At 35.7% G+C, this 20937-nt stretch overlaps 1 protein-coding gene across 2 annotated transcripts in view; it reads right to left on the minus strand.

Moving 5' to 3' along the window:
• Nucleotides 1-3293: 3293 nt before the first annotated feature.
• Nucleotides 3294-20937, minus strand: part of brd1a (bromodomain containing 1a) — a 39486-nt gene continuing 21842 nt past the window's right edge. For both annotated transcript variants that reach the window (XM_059511517.1, XM_059511518.1), the window contains 4 exons: nt 13864-13997; nt 8632-8738; nt 6875-7029; nt 3294-4396 (listed from right to left, as the gene is read on the minus strand). In XM_059511517.1, coding sequence (XP_059367500.1) covers nt 4213-4396; nt 6875-7029; nt 8632-8738; nt 13864-13997 — 580 coding nt within the window. In that variant the 3' untranslated portion in view covers nt 3294-4212. The remainder of the gene's footprint in view (nt 4397-6874; nt 7030-8631; nt 8739-13863; nt 13998-20937) is intronic.

The raw sequence follows: 20937 nt of genomic DNA on the forward strand, positions 1-20937 counted from the left end.
CCCGCCATGGGCAATGCTTGAGCAAGACTGTCATTATGTTTGACACCTATAAGACAGGGGTACACTTTCGTGTAGTCTGCCGTAAAATGTGTCTTATACTTTTTTTGTTTTGTGGCACTCTCCCTCTTCCATGGTGCTCCTGTTTCTAGATAGACATAACTGATTAATTTTGTTCGGGAGAAGAGATAAAAGCCCGCCCACACTGACAATTGTTTGGTTGATTTGCAGAAACAGGCCAATCAGGATGCTCTCTGTCTTAAATGCGCTTCGCACACACGCACATTAGCACACACAAGCAAGGTCTCTCGCTCTCGCTCCCTCTCCCTCTCTGCCGTGCGTGCGCTACACGGTTTGAAACACAGTATCTGTTTCGCATGCACGCTTTTGCTCGCTCGGTCTAGATTCCGGGAGATTTTGACTAATTTGCGGGTCTCAGGGAGCCGCTTTCAATATGCGGGAGACTCCCGGAACTTCCGGGAGACTTGGGATGTCTGTACTCCCATGGACTCCATTTTTTCCAGTTCCTGTTTCACTTTTCCCAACAAAGGAATGGGGACACGTCTTGGTGTGGCCATGGAAAAAGGAACAGCGTCAGGTTTCAGCTTAATAGTATAAGGTTGCTGCATTAACCCCAAACCCTGACACAGTTTTGGATATTTCTCATTTGGTGTTTTGGACTTCGTTGTGAATTTTGGCTGAGTTGGGGACTTGTATTTTGGATACTGTTGTTTTGGATGCTGTTGTTTTCTATATTTCACAGACACAGCGTCTAATTCCGTGTTGTTCTCTCCTCTAATGTCTGTTTGTTGCCTTTTTATGACTTCAGACTGCCGGGCTTGATTTACTGCCTTCTCCAGCGTCAAATCCTTGTCCATTTGTAATCTCTCAGCTAAGCTAGTGTCTCTGAGTCGATCTCTTATTAACTCATCGTGTAGTGCACCGTAGTTGCAGTTTTCCGCCAAAGCATAAAGTGCGGTGACAAACGAGTCAACAGTCTCATTAGCTAGCTGCACTCTTTGGTTAAACCGGGCTCTTTCGTAGATAATGTTTTTCCTGGGCACGAAATATATGTCCAAATTGTCTCTTACCGCTTGGTACTGTTGTCTCTGCACGTCCGATAAAGCTTGACCTCGAAGAATGTCATCCGCTTCATCCCCCATACAGTAGATGAGCGTGTTTACCTGGTTAGCCTCTGAGCTAAGATGCAGATTGCTGCCTAGACAGAATCTTTCGAATCTCCGTATCCACTTTTCCCATTGCTGAGGCTTAGAAAAATCAAATGCTTTGGGAGGCTGTATGGTGAATGTGGCGTTCGGGGGTGGATTTGCGTTAGCATTGTTGCCGCTGTTTATCTGTAGCTGGGGCGGTAGCCTGAGAGGCAGCGTATGCGGTGCGCTTGCTCCCGCTTCCTCTGTATCCGACATTATTTTCTCCCGATAAAACCTTCTTTTTCACTCCCAGAACAGCTTACTTTCACTCCCCGGCGATTAAGCTCTTACTGCCGCTGGACTTCTGACACCATGTCGTGGTTTTGGGCATAGATTCAAGCGACACATTGTAGAGCAACTGAACAGCATTTATTATTGCGTCATCCTCTTTTCAACTCACATTCAATCACATGACCCCGAGCACCTAGTAGTTCCGGTACTTCCTGTTAAAGCGCTTCATAATAAAACCCCCTTTTCATAATAAAACCCAATACTCCACACAATATGCCAGAACCAACAATGCAGAAGAGCTGAAGGCCACTATCAGAGCAACCTGGGCTCTCATAACACCTGAGCAGTGCCACAGATTGATCGACTCCATGACACGCCGCATTGCTGTAGTAATTCAGGCAAAAGAAGCCCCAACTAAGTTTTTTATACTTTTTAGTTGGCCAAGATTTCTAAAAATCATTTCTTCGTATTGGTCTTAATTTATATTCTAATTTTCTGAGATACTGAATTTGGGATTTTCCTTAGTTGTGAGTTATAATCATCAAAATTAAAAGAAATAAACATTTGAAATATATCAGTCTGTATGTAATGAATGAATATAATAAACAAGTTTCACTTTTTGAATGGAATTAATGAAATAAATCAACTTTTTGATGATATTCTAATTCTGACCAGCATATATATATATATATATATATATATATATATATATATATATATATATATATATATATATTATCTAACTCTTTTGGTCGGAACAGGAGAATTAGACAACTATTTTAGAGTGAGCTTCTACCCTGTACATTGTGTCCTACTGGAATGGCCAGTTTATTAACATTCCATGGAAGAAAGTGGTCTTTGTTTTCAAAATATTTAATAACCAATAAGGTCAAGGATATGTCCTACAAATTACTTTATCTTTTTTATCCTGTAAAGCTTTACTTAAAAAGAATGTTTCCTGATATTTACTCTTTATGTTCTTTTTGTTGTGATGAAGACAAATCTATTTCTCATCTCTTCTGGGAATTCTCGTATACTAGTCTGTTCTGGAAGGATTTCTGTAATTGTGAATGCACTATTTTTTTCTTTATTACACAAAGATGTTTTATGTGGTCAGCACAATTTTGATAAAGATGCAAAGGACCAGTATTTTTTGATAAATTTGTTTATTTTTCTAGCTAAATTTTTCTTGCATAAATGTACATTTCAGGGTGTTAAGCCTTACTTTAAAATTTTTCATAAGGAACTTAAATCCTATCTTGACACTCTTCTTACATCCAGCAACTCCAAAGCCCTTAAAACTATCTCATTGTGTCATTGTATTTACCTCAGGCATTGATTGTGTACAGTCGTGGCCAAAAGTTTTGAGAATTACATAAATATTGGAAATTGTAAAAGTTGCTGCTTAAGTTTTTATATTAGCAATTTGCATATACTCCAGAATGTTATGAAGAGTGATCAGATGAATTGCAGTCCTTCTTTGCCATGAAAATTAACTTAATTCCAAAAAAACCTTTCCACTGCATTTCATTGCTGTCATTAAAGGACCTGCTGAGATCATTTCAGTAATCGTCTTGTTAATGTTGACGAGCACAAGGCTGGAGATCATTATGTCAGGCTGATTGGGTTAGAATGGCAGACTTGACATGTTAAAAGGGGGTGATGCTTGAAATCATTGTTCTTCCATTGTTAACCATGGTGACCTGCAAAGAAACGCGTGCAGCCATCATTGCGTTGCATAAAAATGGCTTCACAGGCAAGGATATTGTGGCTACTAAGATTGCATGCAAATCACATGTAATATACAATACATATTAATATAGAGTAATTGTTGTAATAAACTCAAGTCATAACTAGCTTATGTATGAATTTATAAAAAATAAAAAAGGACAATTTGATCAACAGATGTAATACCAACTGACATACGGTTTAAAAAGTATTCCAAAATCTTCCCACTATAACCAAGTGGAAAACTAAATTAAGGAAGTCGATGTTAACATGCAAGAATACTCTTTAGTCATGTAAAACCTTTTTTTTTTATCCTTTTCCCAGTGAATAAACAGCACCCAACACAATTAATGAACACCAGTACAAAAAACAGTATCCTACAGCCATTATGGAGTTCCCACATACAAATAAAAACATAAAAAATAGTTCAAACAAAACCATTCACTCAACACAAACAAAAGTCGGGGCAGCATTTTTTGTTCTTTTTTTTTTTGTTTCATTAGAATATCAAAATAACGCACTTGTGGTTTTCATAACAACATGACTTACTAATATGCAAAGACAAAGTTATATATTTAGTGATATAAATACATCAAAATATGTAAAAATTGTTGTAAAAACATTCTTAAGTTACAAAAAACAATGCCAAATAAAAGCCTGTGTGTACAAACTTCAATAATTTAAACACAAAAAAGCAAGTACTCTCACATCATGTTCCAGCCCTGATTACAGTGTTCTTTTACTTTAATTTTACACAATTTATTTTGTTAATTTTTTCCAGCATCAATGAGTTATTATGCTGGGAATAATTCAGGAAAATGTATAAATACTATAAAAAAATGTATGTACAGTACCCATTACAGTAAACCTGAATAATAAGTTAGTGATAAGCGATTTACATTATTACAGAACTGATTACAGACTTCTGTGCAAATGAGACAGGAGTGGCAGGTATGGAGTAAAACAAAATACAGGAGTCACACAGCAGGTGCCAGTCAGGAATGATGCTTAGTAAGGCTTTGAAATGTGTCTGCATTTGCCAGTCTTAGTCAACATCACTAAGGTCACTAATAGGTTCATCTTGGACTCGATTCAGATGGTTCATGGCACGGTTAAAGGCAGTCTGAACAGCCTTGCGGATGGCTGATGTGCGGCCCTCCATTATTTTAATCTTGTCGATGGTTTTGTCAATACCGAGAGAAACCATCTTGGATTTAGGAAGCCACTGCCTGGACAAGGTAAAACACACACACATACAATCAAATAAATAAATAGAAAATATATAATAATAGATATCACTATACCTCCCAAGTTTATTGATTACATTAAGAAATGCAAACATTTTCTGTATTACATTTTTGTTTTAAATGTTATGTGTAAATTGTCATTAGTTAAAGATGCACTAATTTGCATAGATTTCTAGAACAAAATCCTGGACACAAGGATTAAGCCAGGTTCATAATAATTGTTATATTCTGTTGACATATTATAGTCATGGGTTTTTAACACCCCATAAGTATAAAAAAAAAAAAAAAAAAAAAAAAAAAAAACCCACGTATACATACATACATACATATATATATATATATATATATATATATATATATATATATATATATATATATATATATATATATATATAGTCAAAAGGTAAAAACTAATCCCTATTTATACTGAACAAAATACTGTATAAAATCAGGCAAGAAAAATCATATGCAAATCAGGCATATGAACAAACTCCTCTATAAAACCTCCAGAATACAGACTGGAATAAAACTGTAAAGTGTATTTAATTGCTACTGAATTTGAGATTTTTGAAGGTTTTTTTTTCCTCCACAGTAGAAAAATCTAATTTTGACAAAACGGCCTTTAAAGATGAATTATAAATAAAATCTACAGACTCAAATAGATAAAATGCCATCAGATAAACACGTAAGAAAGACCTTGTTGTCCTTAATGTTTGAATTTTATATTAATAAGACTACTCGTTTTTGCTGCGATCAAAATTGGAATTATGAATTTTAACTGGTATGTGACATTTTAGTGTTAAAACAATTAGGGCTGGGCGATATGGCCAAAAAAAAATTGAAGTGTCTATTTAAACTAAGTGCAAATAACCCGCCTTGTTGGCTGAAGCTATTTACACTAACTCCACCCACAACGTGTGACTTGGCTAGTCAATACTACTTAAGTTGCGCAGATGGTAAACCGTGTGACATGTTAATTTTGACGCGATCAACCTAGGTTCGAATCCACCTTTTGGCAAACTTTTTTTCACCCTTTTCAAATTTCTAATCACATCAGAAAAGCATGTATATAGAATATAGAAAATAGAAGAATATAATCAAAGAGTTGAAAATAAAGTATTGGGTTGGATTAGGATAGGTTTAGAGAACGCTTTAATGTCCCAATAAGGTGGCATCCATTTATTAATTTTAATTACAATTAAAATTTACACTCAATAAGTTAATATTGCATACTGTTTAACAATGTACTACAATACTGAGGTGCAGATAAAAGCCACTATTTGCAGTAAGTAGTAAAATTTTAATAGTGCAAATAAAATCTATAGCTATTTGCACCTAGTGTAAACAGCATATCACAAAAAATGCTGCTATTTACGCTTATTGCAAATAGCCGCTGCCAAAAACTGATCATGGTAATTCTTTTTTTCATAACAGTCGATATCGATAATTATCACGATAATAGTCAAATCTTTATTTCTTTTGAGTTTAAAGCCAGATTTTTGCTCCAAAATGAAAGTTGTAGAAACCAGATCATTATTGTAGAAACCAGACCTTTTTTGTCTAAGAAATGCACATTTGATAGTAGCTTAAGTTAGAATGCAGAGGTAAATTTTTTGTTAATTATCAAAATCGGTAACATCTGGAAAAATTGTAGCAACCACAGTTTTATATGGTTCATTTATTCTAACCAAGTTTTTTTTTTTTTTTTTTAATTAAGCATTGGTCTCCTATTGTAGCATACATTTAAATCATGATAAACACAGTTAAAAACACATATAGCAAACTCAGTACCATGGTAAAAATATAACTATGAAAAACAGTAGTCTAGAAACATTCAGTATAAATGCAAACATGTTATAGCTTAATTACAAATACATACTAGAATTATATACCATTACTCCTGTAATAAAATTCAGTGTGAATATCACAAATTTCTGCCACAATACCAGTAAGTGATGGAGTGAGTGTTACTACAGTAAATCCATGGTGAATGATGGCGAGGTGTAAATTGAAAAGCCTTCTGTCTCATTGCACACAGTGTTTCTCCTGTTTGGCTTTAAACTGGTTAGTCAAATTTTAATTTGTAATTTGTGTTCGTCACCCTTGTGGTGTACGGCAGTTTAAACTGTGATCTGAGTGGATAAACGGTCCATGTGGCACAATTCAAACGAATCACGCTGTTTCGTTACGCTTTGGGCACATACATTTTATTTAACATTCATTGAACTCTTCATAACGTTTTATCGAGGAAAATAATTATCGTTATCAAATTATCGCCCAGTCCTAATTAAAATACAAGGTTAAATGGTTATCATGGTCTGTAGTACAAAAAAGGAAAATTTACAAGATAACTGCAGATGTTCAAAGCATAGTTTGTTCAAATCCCCAAGTACGCACAATAATAATAGTACGAGCAATAATTGACTTGGCAAACACCAGTAATTAGCATCTAAATCTCACCAGCTACGTTTGTTGTCGAAGAAGAGAACAAGGTAAAGTTTCTCTTCTAACTTGCACTGCATCTGTTCTCCAATCTGTAAAACATCCAGTGGGGGCATTGGAATAGAGACTCCATTGTGCTGGCACCCCACTCGTGGCATGTGAGGGTCTATGATCTTTAATAAAACAAAAACATGTTACAGAAAATGAGAACAACCCTGAAAAAAGTAAAATAACTGTCATTGTTTATAAATATTACTTAGGTCATGCATGATTTACAATAACCTTTCACTTGTTATTAAATACATAGTCTATGTCGGGGTGTGCACACTTGGTCCTGAAGGGCCACTGTCCTGCAAAGTTTGGCTCCAAATCACTTCAATACACGTACCTGGAAGTTTTTAGTATGCCTGGTAAGACCTTGCTTAGCTGGTTTAGGTGTGTTTAACTGGTTATGGAACTAAACTCTGCAGAACAGTGGCCTTCCAGGAACAGGACTGGACATCCCTGTTCTATGTGATGTATTGCTCTAGAGATTTTTTTTTTGGTACTTGGTTGTCCATATTCCATCTTATCCACAGGCCTTTGAAAATTATACTAAATAAATAAATTGAAAAAGTGTGAAATAATGACTTCATATGTAAACATTTATAATAGATGCTGTGTAAATTAGGTTGTGCTTACAGTTGAGGCACATGTGCATGTGTGGACAGAGATGCAGAGAAATGTAAACAAGTGTAACATCACAAAGTCTCAAAGCTTATGGCACAACACAGCTATCAGGGACGCAGACTTAAATGATGCACTCTTGGTTATTAGAGGTTCAGTAAAAATAGTGTATACCCTCACTTGTGCAAAGGCTTGTTAGTGCTAAATTAATGCTAAACATAAAAGAAGAGACACATCTTTGCTATTGTCAGTCACATCAAAACTGACTATTTGTAAGTACTGAAAAGAATGCAATAAAACAATCTGATACAATTTATTTTGGTTGTTAAAATCAGTTTTCTGTAGATGGGTCTGATCAGTATCTATTGAATTATCTATTGATAGAAAACGGAAAAATAAAAACGTACTGCAATGTTGCAACACTTATAGGAATAATATGAGAAAGAATCCAGCCAGATGCTACATAGAGCAGTGGTTCTCAAACCTATCCTGCAGTACCCCATGCCCTGCACATTTTGTATGTCTCCCTCAATTATCACACCTGATTCAAATCATCAGCTCATTAGTGGAGACCTAAAGTGTGTGTGTGTGTGTGTGTGTCAGATATAGAGAGACATACAAATGTGCAGTGCTGGGGGTACATCACGGAAAGGTTTGAGAACCCCTGACAGAGAATATAGATTATTATTTTATAGAGACACTGCAGACTATAAGGTAATATATAATAACAGGATAAGACTAAATAACTACTTAAATACATCTATTATGTTTAGACGGACCAATTATTTCTTCAAGAATTTTTTTTTTTTTTGGTTTCCTGACTTTAAATGTATTCTGAAGATATTTTCCACAAGTAAATTGATTTATCACAAATATTTTATTTTGGCTGACTCCAAAAAGTGTGACAACTGAAGCATAGCTCATGCACAAGACTGAAGCCATAAGCACCAAGTGGTTCGGCCAAATTAGCATCAGCTCAACAGTTTAAATTATGTTAATTATGCAGGAATGTAGTGCACAATGAGCAGGACTGGACAGATCCAAGCTTTGAGAATAGGAATAAAGGAAAGAAATAGGTGGAAATAGCTATTAAACACATGTATACTCACCAGGGCAGGGTATGAGGGGTATCCACTACATTTAGCCCAAACTAGTTTGAGAGGTTCCAGAACTGTATCAGCACTAGCAGGCATCCAAATACTGGTGTTGCCAACTTCTGTAAAAGCAGGAATATCAACAAACATGTTATGATGGTGCAGACATACAATATAGTGTGTATACTATGTCTACAGTGATACAGCAAATAATAATAATACAATTTCAATTTTTTTGGCAATTCAGGTATCTTTTTTATATAGTGGAAAAGAGAGTATAAATACAAAAGAATTACAGTTCTGTACTTAACTCTGCCTTCAAGTCACAGGTCAGTACGTTTTCAATACATTTACATTTTGTCATTTAGCAGACGCTTTTATCCAAAGCGACTTACAAATGAGGACATTGGAAGCAATCAAAAACAACAAAAGAGCAATGATATATAAATGCCATAACAAGTCTGTTAGCTTAAACGCAGTACACGTAGCAAGGGCTTTTAAATAATATAATAAATAAAAAGAAAACCAATAGAATAAAAAAAGAATAGAGCAAGCTAGTGTTAGAGGTCTTTTTTATATAATTTTATAATAAATAAAAAGAAAACAGATAGAATACAAAAAGATTAGAAAGGTAGTTAGATTTTATTTTTTAAAGAATAGAATTAGAATAGTGAGTGCTAAAGTTAGAGGGTCAACATAAACATAGATGTGACGTGTATTCTTTTCGGCTCATAAAAAATTAATCTTGCTGCCGCATTCTAGATTAATTGTAAAGGTTTGATAGAACTGGCAGGAAGACCTGCCAAGAGAGCATTGCAATAGTCCAGCCTGGACAGAACAAACTGTGGCTATATCTTTAAATTATAATCAAAACTATGTTAAGGATAAAAAAAATCTATCTCAGCGAAAGCTGTAAACAATACACTGGGAGCCCGATCACTTGCACATTACAATATTATTAAAGGCTTCAATTAAAAACAGAGCCCAAACTACTCAACTGCTACTTATTTTTAGATTGCATAATCAACACTGAATAAGTGTACTTTATATAAGTGTATAATTAAATATGTTAATTAAACCCCGCGGCTTGTGACGATACACTGATGTGTAAAGACACAAAACGATCAAACTATGCAGGAAACTGAACAATATTTATATGTTTGTCCGTTTTTTTTACCTCTGATTCACGCAATTTTCGAACTGTTAGAACTCTAAATACTGTTCATTTTCTTGCACAGACCATTCTTTTTATGTCTTTACACATCACTGTATCGTCACGCAGGGTTTAATTTGGATTTGTCTGTGTGTTTTTTTTTTACTCTCATAGATTCTGTTACCATTGCCAAGCATTGTATGACAGAGACTGCAACGGCTGAAGTTCACATTCAGTTCTACTGAAGAAACAATGTCACCTAAATCTTGGATGCCCTCGGGGTAAGCAGATAAACATCAAATTTTAATTTTTGGGTGAACTATCACTTTCAGTTATTTCTGTGTTTTTTGCTGTAGTGTGTCAGTAGGAATTATCAGCAGTTGCTCCCAAATTGTGGAATGATTTACCACTGCATATTAAAGTTGCGCCCACCCTTCACATTTTTAAATCTAGTTTAAAAACACATTTTTATTACCTGGCTTTTGACTCACCATAAGAGCTGTCGTGGTCTTCTTTGTCGCCGTTAATGTTGATGCTATTTTATTTATGTTGTGTGTTTTTATGTTAGATTTTTATCTCTGTAAAGCATGGATTGGATTATCAGATTACATTTCCAAACATTATTTTTGCCATTAAATGTAATAATCCAGTGAGATTTTTGTTTGCACAAGGAGTCTGAAAGCAGCCAGTGCTTCACACAGAGATCTGATCTCATCATCATCCAGTCTATCTGGAATGCCATGAAGAGACAGAATAAACTGAGACAGACTAAATCCAGAAAAACGGTGGCAATGTCTCCAAAATGCTTCAAGAAACCTCCAAAGCTACAGTACTGTCCAAAGTTTTAGGCACTTGTGTAAAAATGCTGTAAAGTGAGGATGCCATCAAAAATAATGTCATAAATAGATTTTATTAATTAACTTCTATTAACTTAACTAATTTAATCAATATTTGGTGTGACCACACTATGCGTTAAAAAAAGCTTTTGTCCTAGGTGCACTTGCGCATTGTTTTTCAGGTAGCTTTGCAGGCAGGTTTCTTGAAGTTTCTGTTTGTTCTGTTTCTTCATGTTATTCCAGACAGATTGGATGATGGTGAAATCAAATCTCACTGGATTATTACAATTAATGGCAAAAATAATGTTTGGAAATGTAAACTATACTAATGATATTTACTACTGACACACTATAGCAAAAGATAGGTATAACTGACCTAAAGGTCCCATGACATGAGATTTTCACTTTCTGAGGTTTTTTAACATTAATATGAGTTCCCCTAGCCTGTATATGGTCCCCAAGTTTCTAGAAATAGTAATCGGTGTAAATCGAGATTTTGCTATCTTTCTCTGCCTTTGAGAAAATGGAAGCTCAACCGGGCTGATCTTGAAATCTCCTCCTTTTGACGTTATAAGGAGAAATGTTACATACCCTTTCTCTGCTTTGCCCGCCCAAATATTTACATATAATTCAGTCGCAATGTCAGCACAGGCGTTACAAACAGACTTTTATGACATGGATTTGACAGCACCGCCACAAACGGTGAGTAACAGGGCTCATTAATAATGCCTGATCTGTGATCAGTGATTTCTGATGTGTAGTGAATCATTCAAGTTAACACATACTTTCTTTCTAAATCGTTTAATACTGTTTATGCATCAGTGAATCAAGCCAGTGACTAAACGATCAACTTCACGTTGTTTCTCTTAGAGACATGAAACAAATCTGATTTAGTTACAGAGATTTAATTACAGAGAGCGATCAAAGAACGTTCCCTTTATTTTGTCGGAGCTGTCACACATCGCGAGTATATCTGCACATTTGCCTAAACTGCCGTTACAATGAATGACGCTGTTATGGTGCACAACAAATCTCTTACAGTATTGATGTGTTGTATTCATGTGTTTGCTGTTAGTTGTGGTGAAAGCATTTTGTGAGAGAAAACGTGTTGCAATAATGACGAGATCACTGCATTCACGCGATAAACAGACTCTGTTTACTCAATGCCCATCACTGCAGCCTTTCACGTGATGTGAAAAGATTGAAAAAATAATTATATAATCAACACTTCCACGATTCGTTAATCTCGACAGCTGTAATAGTAAAAAAAGGACCTACTTTATATGAAAGTGAAGTGAAAGTGAAAGTGACGTGACATTCAGCCAAGTATGGTGACCCATACTCAGAATTTGTGCTCTGCATTTAACCCATCCGAAATGCACACACACAGAGCAGTGAACACACACACACACTGTGAGCACACACCCGGAGCAGTGGGCAGCCATTTATGCTGCGGCGCCCGGGGAGGAGTTGGGGGTTCGATGCCTTTCTCAAGGGCACCTAAGTCGTGGTATTGAAGGTGGAGAGAGAACTGTACATGCACTCCCCCCACCCACAATTCCTGCCGGCCCCGGACTCGAACTCACAACCTTTCGATTGGGAGTCCGACTATCTAACCATTAGGCCACGACTTCCCTATTAAGTGGCCTTAACTACTATGTACTTATATTTTAATTAATAATTTAGTACAATGTACTTATTGTGTACATACATGTTTTTACATTGTACTTATATCTCTAACCTTACCCGTATCTCACCTCAATAGCAGCAAAAGTGTTTTACAATACAAATATGAACACAATAAGTACATTGTACTTATTTTTTTATGTAAGTACATAGTAGTTAAGGCCACCTAATATAAAGTGGGACCAAAAAAAAAAAAATTATATATATATATATATATATATATATATATATATATATATATATATATACACACACACACACACACACACACACACACACACACACACATATATATATATATATATATTTGAGAGGGGTTTATATATATATATATATATATATATATATATATATGAGAGGGGTTCCACATGTAATACGCATTTCGTATGCAAAGATGTTTGCCAAATACAACAGTTGTCGTTTACTCAGAATCTCACAGCAGACACGCCCCTTCAAATAGAGCAATCAAGCCAGAGGGCTAATATCAGGATATAAAAATGCTTATTATTTCTAAATTTTAAATGTAAAAATCATACTAACAATGTAAGTACACCTAAGGAAACAATAAAAAAAAGCATTTTAAAAAAAAGGAAATAATCCATGTCACGGGACCTTTAAAAACATTTTTGTTGGTGAAAATACTAGTGGCATAAGACTTTTGCACAGTATTGTATACACATGTATGTACAGTAAATACTGAAGCAGAAGTTGTACACCTTCAAACCCATAACTGCTGAACTGATTTGTAACCAAATACTTCTTGCATGTACTGAATTTTCTTTTATCAGAACTGACAGATTCTATATGCTGTTGTGTTCATATGCCATTCTTTGGTATTTGACCTTTTCCTTTCTAGTGCTTTTCATCTACTGTACTGTAAGATCTCTTTACAGCAGTGTAATGAAAATAATCTTTTCTTACAGCTTATTCTTGAATTTCACTGTATCTGCTATATTTACTGTAACATGTATCGGCTCTAATTATGTTGTATATTGTAATAGACACTGAACTGTGAAATAATACCTAATTGCCAAAAGAAGGTTTTTTTGCAACAGTGTTATGAATTGATCTCATTAGTATGTAAGACTGTTGTAGTGTGTGTGTTTCTGAGGGCTTGTGTGTCATGTCTGAGGGCAAAATAGTTAGTTTTCTTTTTTTCAGCAACATTGAATAGTTTTGAGTGGAAAGCTTAATTTTGACCTGAAAGTAGTAAGTATAGGGAATTGGGTGAGATGTTTAGGATTTGTGTTTAGAGTTTTGAAAAAGGAGGCACAATTTTAAGAAACATGTTTAAACAATCGAGAAAAACTGTAAAAAAAAAAAAAAATTAATAAAAAAAAAAAATTTTAATTACAAAAAAATTACATTATTTGACAAACCATTTGAAGGCAGTATGCCAAATCTACTTTTAAAAAAAAGAAAAGAAAAAACATATGATAGCCTTATTTGTTTACACTGCAATACAGAGCAGCAAGATCTGTCTTAAAAAATATCCAAGCCACTGTGGTTTGACTCACTGTTAAAGTGAGATCAAATTACAATTCAGTTAAGTGTACAGATGTGGATACCTACCAGCAGCTATTCTAGCAGCCTTGGCGAAGTTTCTACTCTCGATGCAAGCAATAATCTCATTCTTGTCCTCCACTGTGTTCCTCCGGACGAGGGCTGGTTTCCCCTTTCCACACTTTGGTAGATTAACTGCATTACTATTAAAGACAGACAAGAAAACATGATGGTGTGGTGTGCCCGTGAAAACAGGAATTGTACAGGGTTACAGGGATGTGCGTGTTGAATAATCAAGCACTTGATAAATCATAAATTAGCAGAGTGCTCGAGTACTTGGGGATGCAATGTGTGTTCCTACAGCTCACCAAGCATGGTGCTAGAAATGCCTAAGCCATGGATTTGATTCTTAAGGGATGAATAAAGTAATACAGTGAGGAAAATATTTATTTGATCCCCTGCTGATTTTCTAAGTTTGCCCACTTACAAAGAAATGAAGCATATTCAGCATTTCTCTCCCTCCAAACACGGCGAGTCGAGTTAATGCCAAAGAGCTCAATTTTGGCCTTATCTGACAACAGCACTTTCTCCCAAACCTTCTCTGAATCATTTAGATTTTCTTTGGCAAACTTTAAACGGGCTTGTACAAGTGCCTTCTTTAGGAGTGGGACCTTCCGGGTGCTGCAGGATTATAGTCCATTTTGGCTTAGTATGTTACCAATGGTTTGCTTGGTGAGTGTGGTCACCACTACCTTAAGATAATTAAAAAGCTCCTCCCATGTAGTTCAGGGCTGATCCCTCACCTTTCTCATGATTGATTGATTGATTGATTGATTGATTGATTGATTGAACTTTATTGTCCAGTCTGTTTTCACAGAGAGGACATTTTTCTTTGACACTGTAACATACATTCACTGCTTAAAAATCACATCACACATCAACAGCACAGATACAAAAGAAATTCTATAGTTAAACACTGCAAAAATATTGACTATCGTTCTGTTGTTTCAATTAAAACACTGTACGATTTAAGATAATCACTGCCATTGGAAGAAAAGATCTATTATAGATATTTTTTCTAGCCAAGGGAATTTTTAGTCTACGTCCAGATGGGAGCAATTCAAAAGCAGAGTGAAGAGGGTGTGTGTTATCTTTAAAAATCGCAATTGCCATTTTACCCATTAAATGATCAAACAAGCTCTGAAGTGGCTGTTTTTTTGTCCAGTAATCTTATTTGCTTGATTAATTATTTGTGAGAGTTTGTTCTTTTGTTTTAATGTTAGATTACCGTACCATGAAACAATATTATATGTGAGAATACTCTCAATCATTGATCGATATAACAAAGTTAGGGTCTGCTGACTAATATTGAAGCTTCTGAGTTTCCTGAGGAGACCCAGGCGTTGTCGTGCTTTTTTATGAATGTACTCCACATTACTTTCAAAATTAAGTTTCTCATCTATAATTGTACCCAAGTATTTAAAATTTGAGACCTGCTCTACAGTTTTTTTCTTTATGACCACTGGTTTATATTCAGATGCGGTATCTGCTCTTCTCGACTGATTTCTCAAACATAGCTCTTTTGTCTTTTCAATATTAAGATGTAAAAAACTACTCTCAAACCAACAGATAATACTGTCAATGTACTCAAAATATGAGGTGCAGTTCATTTCTTTCTGACATGAGACCAATGCCATATCATCGGCATATTTTATAAGGGTAAGGTTATCGTCATTGCACTTCAGTTCATTTATGTATACGGAAAAAAGTATTGGAGACAGTACACATCCCTGCGGTACCCCAGTATCTAAAACCAAGCAATCCGACATAACATTATTAACACAAACTCATTGAGGGCGACCTTTTAAAAACTCCTTAATCCATGAAATCATCCAACTACTAGCACCTAACTCATAGAGGCGCTTTAAAAGAAGATGAGGTTGGACAGTATTAAAAGCAGATGAGAAATCCATGAAGAGTATTCGAACATAGGAATTTGGGTTATCTAGATGATTTTGAACCTTGTTTAAGAGAGTGAGAGAGGCATCTACAGTGCTCCTATTTGCCTGATAGGCAAATTGCATGGGGTCTATGCATGTCTCGATTTGGGATAACAGTTCCTTACATACTATGCGTTCCATACATTTACACAGAATAGATGTGAGTGCGATTGGGCGAAAGTCTTTGAGAGATTTTGCATTAGGTATTTTCGGCACCGGGATGACAATGGAATTCTTCCAGGCTAATGGTACGAAACCATTGTCCAGGAAGATGTGAAATAACCTTGTACACACATGTCCAAGTTGTGCTGCACATTCTTTCAGGACTTCCCCCTTCAGGCCACATGGGCCAGATGCCTTATGCGGTTTAATTTTATGAAGCACTGTGACAACATCCCTCTCCTGTATAATCATAGGCTGTGATTGAGTCATGGTCATCATTAATTCATTACTAACAGACAAATCATCATTAAAATCATTATCAAATCGTGAATAAAAAAATATTAAGATTATTTGCGAGACAATGAGGGTCTTCATGTTGTTGAACTCTTTTCTTTTGTCTACCCATCATTGTATTCAAACCCTTCCATGCGTCTCTTACATTCCCTGTTCTTAATTTCTCTTCAACATTCTCTTTATATTCATTCTGTGCATCTTTTATCTTACGTTTTACTGCTTTGTTTAACTCTTTTACTTTCTGCTGATCATTCTGCAAGAAGGCAATTTTCTTCATGTTTAGGTAATGTTTCAAATCTTTGTTAATCCACGGCTTATTATTTGGATAGACTCTGACATTCTTTGTTTGAACCACTGAATTTACACAGAAATTAACATAACTGGTTATTGTATCATTCAACAATTCATGATTACTACAACAGTCATCATCGTTAAAAAATAAGTCCCATTCAGTGCACTCAAAACAGCCTCTTAGCTTTTCTATTTCGTCCCTGGACCACGTTTGAACCTGCTGAACGGCAGGCTTGATCCTCTTTAAAAGCTGCCTGTATTTTGGTAACAGATGAATAACGTTGTGATCCGAACGACCCAGAGGTGGATATAGCTTTGGCACATATGCACCTTCCACGTTACCAAAGCATTTGTCCAGAGTCTTAACCAGTCTTGTCGGACAGGTTACGTATTGCTCAAGATTTGGCAACAGCGTAGATACATTGCATTTATTAAAATCTCCAAGCAAGAAGACTGGGTCATCGGCAGAATTGCAAAGCGCTCTGTTGTAACTAGCAGCTATGCATTCGGCAGCAATTGCAAAGTTTGGTCCAGGCACATAGACTAAGATAATTGTTATTTGTCCGAATTCACGAGGCAAATAATATGGCCTAAAAGACACAGTCAATAGTTCATAGTGAGCAGAGCATTGTGTTTCACGTACCGTAAAATTATTCTCCCACCTGCTACTAACGAACATACACAGTCCTCCTCCGATTGTTTTGGTTGACTTGGCACTGTCGCGGTCCAGACGGATTAATGAGTATCCTTCCAAGTGTATCTTATCAATCGCCTCTGTCAGCCATGTCTCCGTAATGCAGATCAGGTTAGCTCTTTTTAAAGTCTCTGTTATATTTCACTAATGCTGTAAGTTCGAGCATTTTATTTTGAAGCGAACGAGCATTAGTTAAAGTTATTGTAGGAAGAGGAAACCGACTGCCGCGAGATTTAAGTCTGTTTCGGATTCCGCCTCTAGAGCCCCTCCGTTTTATTTTCTTCTTTCTGTTTGTTGTGTGGATGGAACAGATTATTTCGGAAGGTTCATGAAGGAACTTTGGTGGGGTTCTAACATTGTGTTGGAATCTCAGCAGATCTTCGCGGCTGTAAAACATTGTCCTCATTAGTCCGTTGTTCCGTAGATTTCCCAAATCCATTCCATCTCCCAACGCAGACACGCAGTCTATAGCGCATTTTAGAATCCAGAACACAACGATTATCTTAAAAAGCATGTTGCCTTTTGAACGTGGACTGTTTACAGTTTAAAACAAACAAACAAGCAAGCAAACACACGAGCACACCAGCGTCTGGGGTCAGCACTTGCGCATGCGCCCCCATTTCATGATCATCCTTACCCCATGAGTCAAGATCTTGCGTGAAGCTCTAGATCAAGGCTAATTGATGGTTGTTTTGTATTTGTTCCATTTCTGAATTAATCGCACCAACAGTTATCTCCTTCTCACCAAGCTTCTTGTTGATGGTCTTGTAGCCCATTCAAACCTTGTGCAGATCTACAATCTCGTCTCTGACATTCTTTGACAGTAGTGCTGTACGATTAATCGAAATCAAATCACAAAGACTATAAATCGCGATTTTTAGAAGCTGCAATTGTCATGCATATCTTTTAGTGAAGCACGGTTCTGTGATCAGCAGTAAATCTCCATCCGTCAGCCAGAGAGCGCTCTTGCACTGAAACTCCAGATATACCTCAGCAGAAGAAACCAAGGAAATGCCTAAAGTGGTTGCTGAATATAGTGGGGAAACTTTGATGTCTTTGTAGACGATCGGATGTTAGCATCACACTGGTAGACAAAAATCCTATAGGATTTTTCCATAGGCTTTTGGATTATCGCAAAAAATAAGCTTTGTGTTCAACCATAGTTCATGAAACTTACACGTTTCTGTCTATCAGGATAATCTTCACAAAATAATAACTTTGATGAATTTTGAAGCATAAATAAAAGTGCCAGAAATTAAAAGCTAAACTTAGGCTATAAACGAACTACAGCATCACGGTCGCTCACCTACAGCATCACCACCACCACCATGCTCCGACAACTTTTCAAACTTAATTTGAATGTTTTCAATAAAAAGGATTTATGCATTTTAACCAAGCTCGGGTTAAAGCAAAAAAAAAAAAAAAAAATCCTGAGCCTGAATTTTTTTTTTTCGGGGACGGGGCAGCCCATGCAATGAATGCAATGACTGTGGCAACTTTAACATTTGAAAGGATACTATGGCAATATTATCGCTTTTTTTTTTATTCAAACTGATTTTCTTTTTCATGAATATATATATGGTTGACCTGAAGAATGAAAGCTATATCATACAATTGGAAAATTATGAGCTATATCCACTGATCTATAATATAGAACTGGATTGCTCATGACGTCATGAAAGTGAAGCCGACGCGCCGCCATATTGGTAATCCCTAGTGTGCGTAAACGTTCCATTGAATTAATAGGAATTTGTATGATTTTAATGAGAAAACATCACCTAACAAGTCAGCATTTATAAATATGAAGTATCTCTGTACATTATTACAATGCAAACACCCTAGGCATGTAAACGGTTATTTTTTAAATGTTAAATTTCCCCTACTTATTAAAAAGCTACATTCATTACAGTAGCGATCACGAACACGATAAACATCAGACTGACATGACCTCAACATATAAACAAACGACAAAGTGTTTGTTCTAAAATCTGAATTTATTGAGAGAAATAACTGACTATATACAGTACGGATTTAAAGACATAAAGCTTTATTTCCCAGATAGTAAGTTAAGCTTTTCATTTCATTATAGAGCAATATTAACAACATAATTGTATTATTCATTGTAATATATTAAAATCCATTTCTGATACTAATACGTTTATGTTTAATAATTCCTGAATAATTATGTTCATAAATAAATAAGGTATATTTTGTGTTGGATGGTTACCTGTCTCATCATTGGCAGCAGACACACCCACCTAAACGATTTAAATATATCGCTTATCCTGCCCCAAAAAAACATAAACTCTGCAGATAACATCTGAATTAAACATAAATTTATTACACATAACATAAAAACGAGTACTGTTTGACTGATTTGCTTCAAATCAAGTTATTTTAGGACAGCAATTTGAATGTAACTCAATGGTGCTCTCTGCTGGTAGGGATTAGTAAGATGGCAGATCGAACACTTCCGGTGGCTTCACTCTCTGTTGGCAGTTTAGAACGCAATGAGCGATCCAGTCATATATAGATCAGTGGCTATATCACTGCTTATCAACAGGGATGTGACAATACACTTAACTCACCAGATGAGACAAAATACAGATACTTGGTTCACTACGACAAGACAATATTTGAATGCTATTTTAAATAAACATTTAATGAAAAAATATATGTCTTTTAATTACAAAAAGTAAAACAGTTTTATTTAGAAATATTTTAACTAATCTAGGGCTGTAACTAATGATTATTTTGGTAATCAAGTAATCTATTGATTATTTTAACAACTGAGTAATCTGATATTTTTAGTAACACAAACAGACCTAAGTGAAAACCAGGCTTTAGTATGACTATTTATATACAACTAACTAGCGATAATAATTAGTTCAAATAAAATATCAAAAATCAAATCCACATCAGTAAGAAAGCGATAAAACGAGCATCTTCCATCTGAAGACTTGTGTTGCTTTTCAGGGCAAAACAAAAAAACACTGTAGACCAACAATATAAAATGCGGGAAACTATTAATTGGTTATACTACAATTAACTGTATTACAAATTATACTACGACTGGAAAATACTGTAAATTGATCAACTGTTCGAGGTGATGATCTTTAAAGGCCATCTTTCAATTTAATTGTATAACTTAATTTATACAGAATCTTGTATGAAAATGTTAATTTAAAAAGACATACATAAGAATACATATGTTTTACAACACCCAACGGGCAGAAATTAAGAAAAAAGTGTACCTATTCTAAGCTACGCTCCAAAAAATGCCTTTTCCCAGAGAACGAGTCATATGACATAACGACAGGCAAACATAGGCGCTGGTGCCCTGGTTCTCAGTGTGGGTTTAGGTCATGGGTGCCCAACCCTGCTCCTGGCGATCGACTGTCCTGCGAAGTTTAGCTCCATTCCTAATCAAACACACCTGCCTTTAATTTTTAAGTGAGCCTGAAGACCTTAATTAGTTGTTTCAGGCGTGTTTGATTAGTATTCGAGCTGAACTTTGCAGGACAGTCGATCACCAGGAGTAGTGTTGAGCACCCCGGGTTAACGCAGTCTGAGAGGTGGTAACAGAAAAGAGAGTTCGTCGTTATCGTTATTATTATAGTAGGTTTTTGTAACAATGACTGTATTTACATGAACAGCATATTCCCGTCCTAACCGGAACACTAACTGCTTTCATACACGTAC

Source organism: Carassius carassius, chromosome 26 (assembly GCF_963082965.1).
Source record: "Carassius carassius chromosome 26, fCarCar2.1, whole genome shotgun sequence".
NCBI lineage: Eukaryota > Metazoa > Chordata > Actinopteri > Cypriniformes > Cyprinidae > Carassius > Carassius carassius.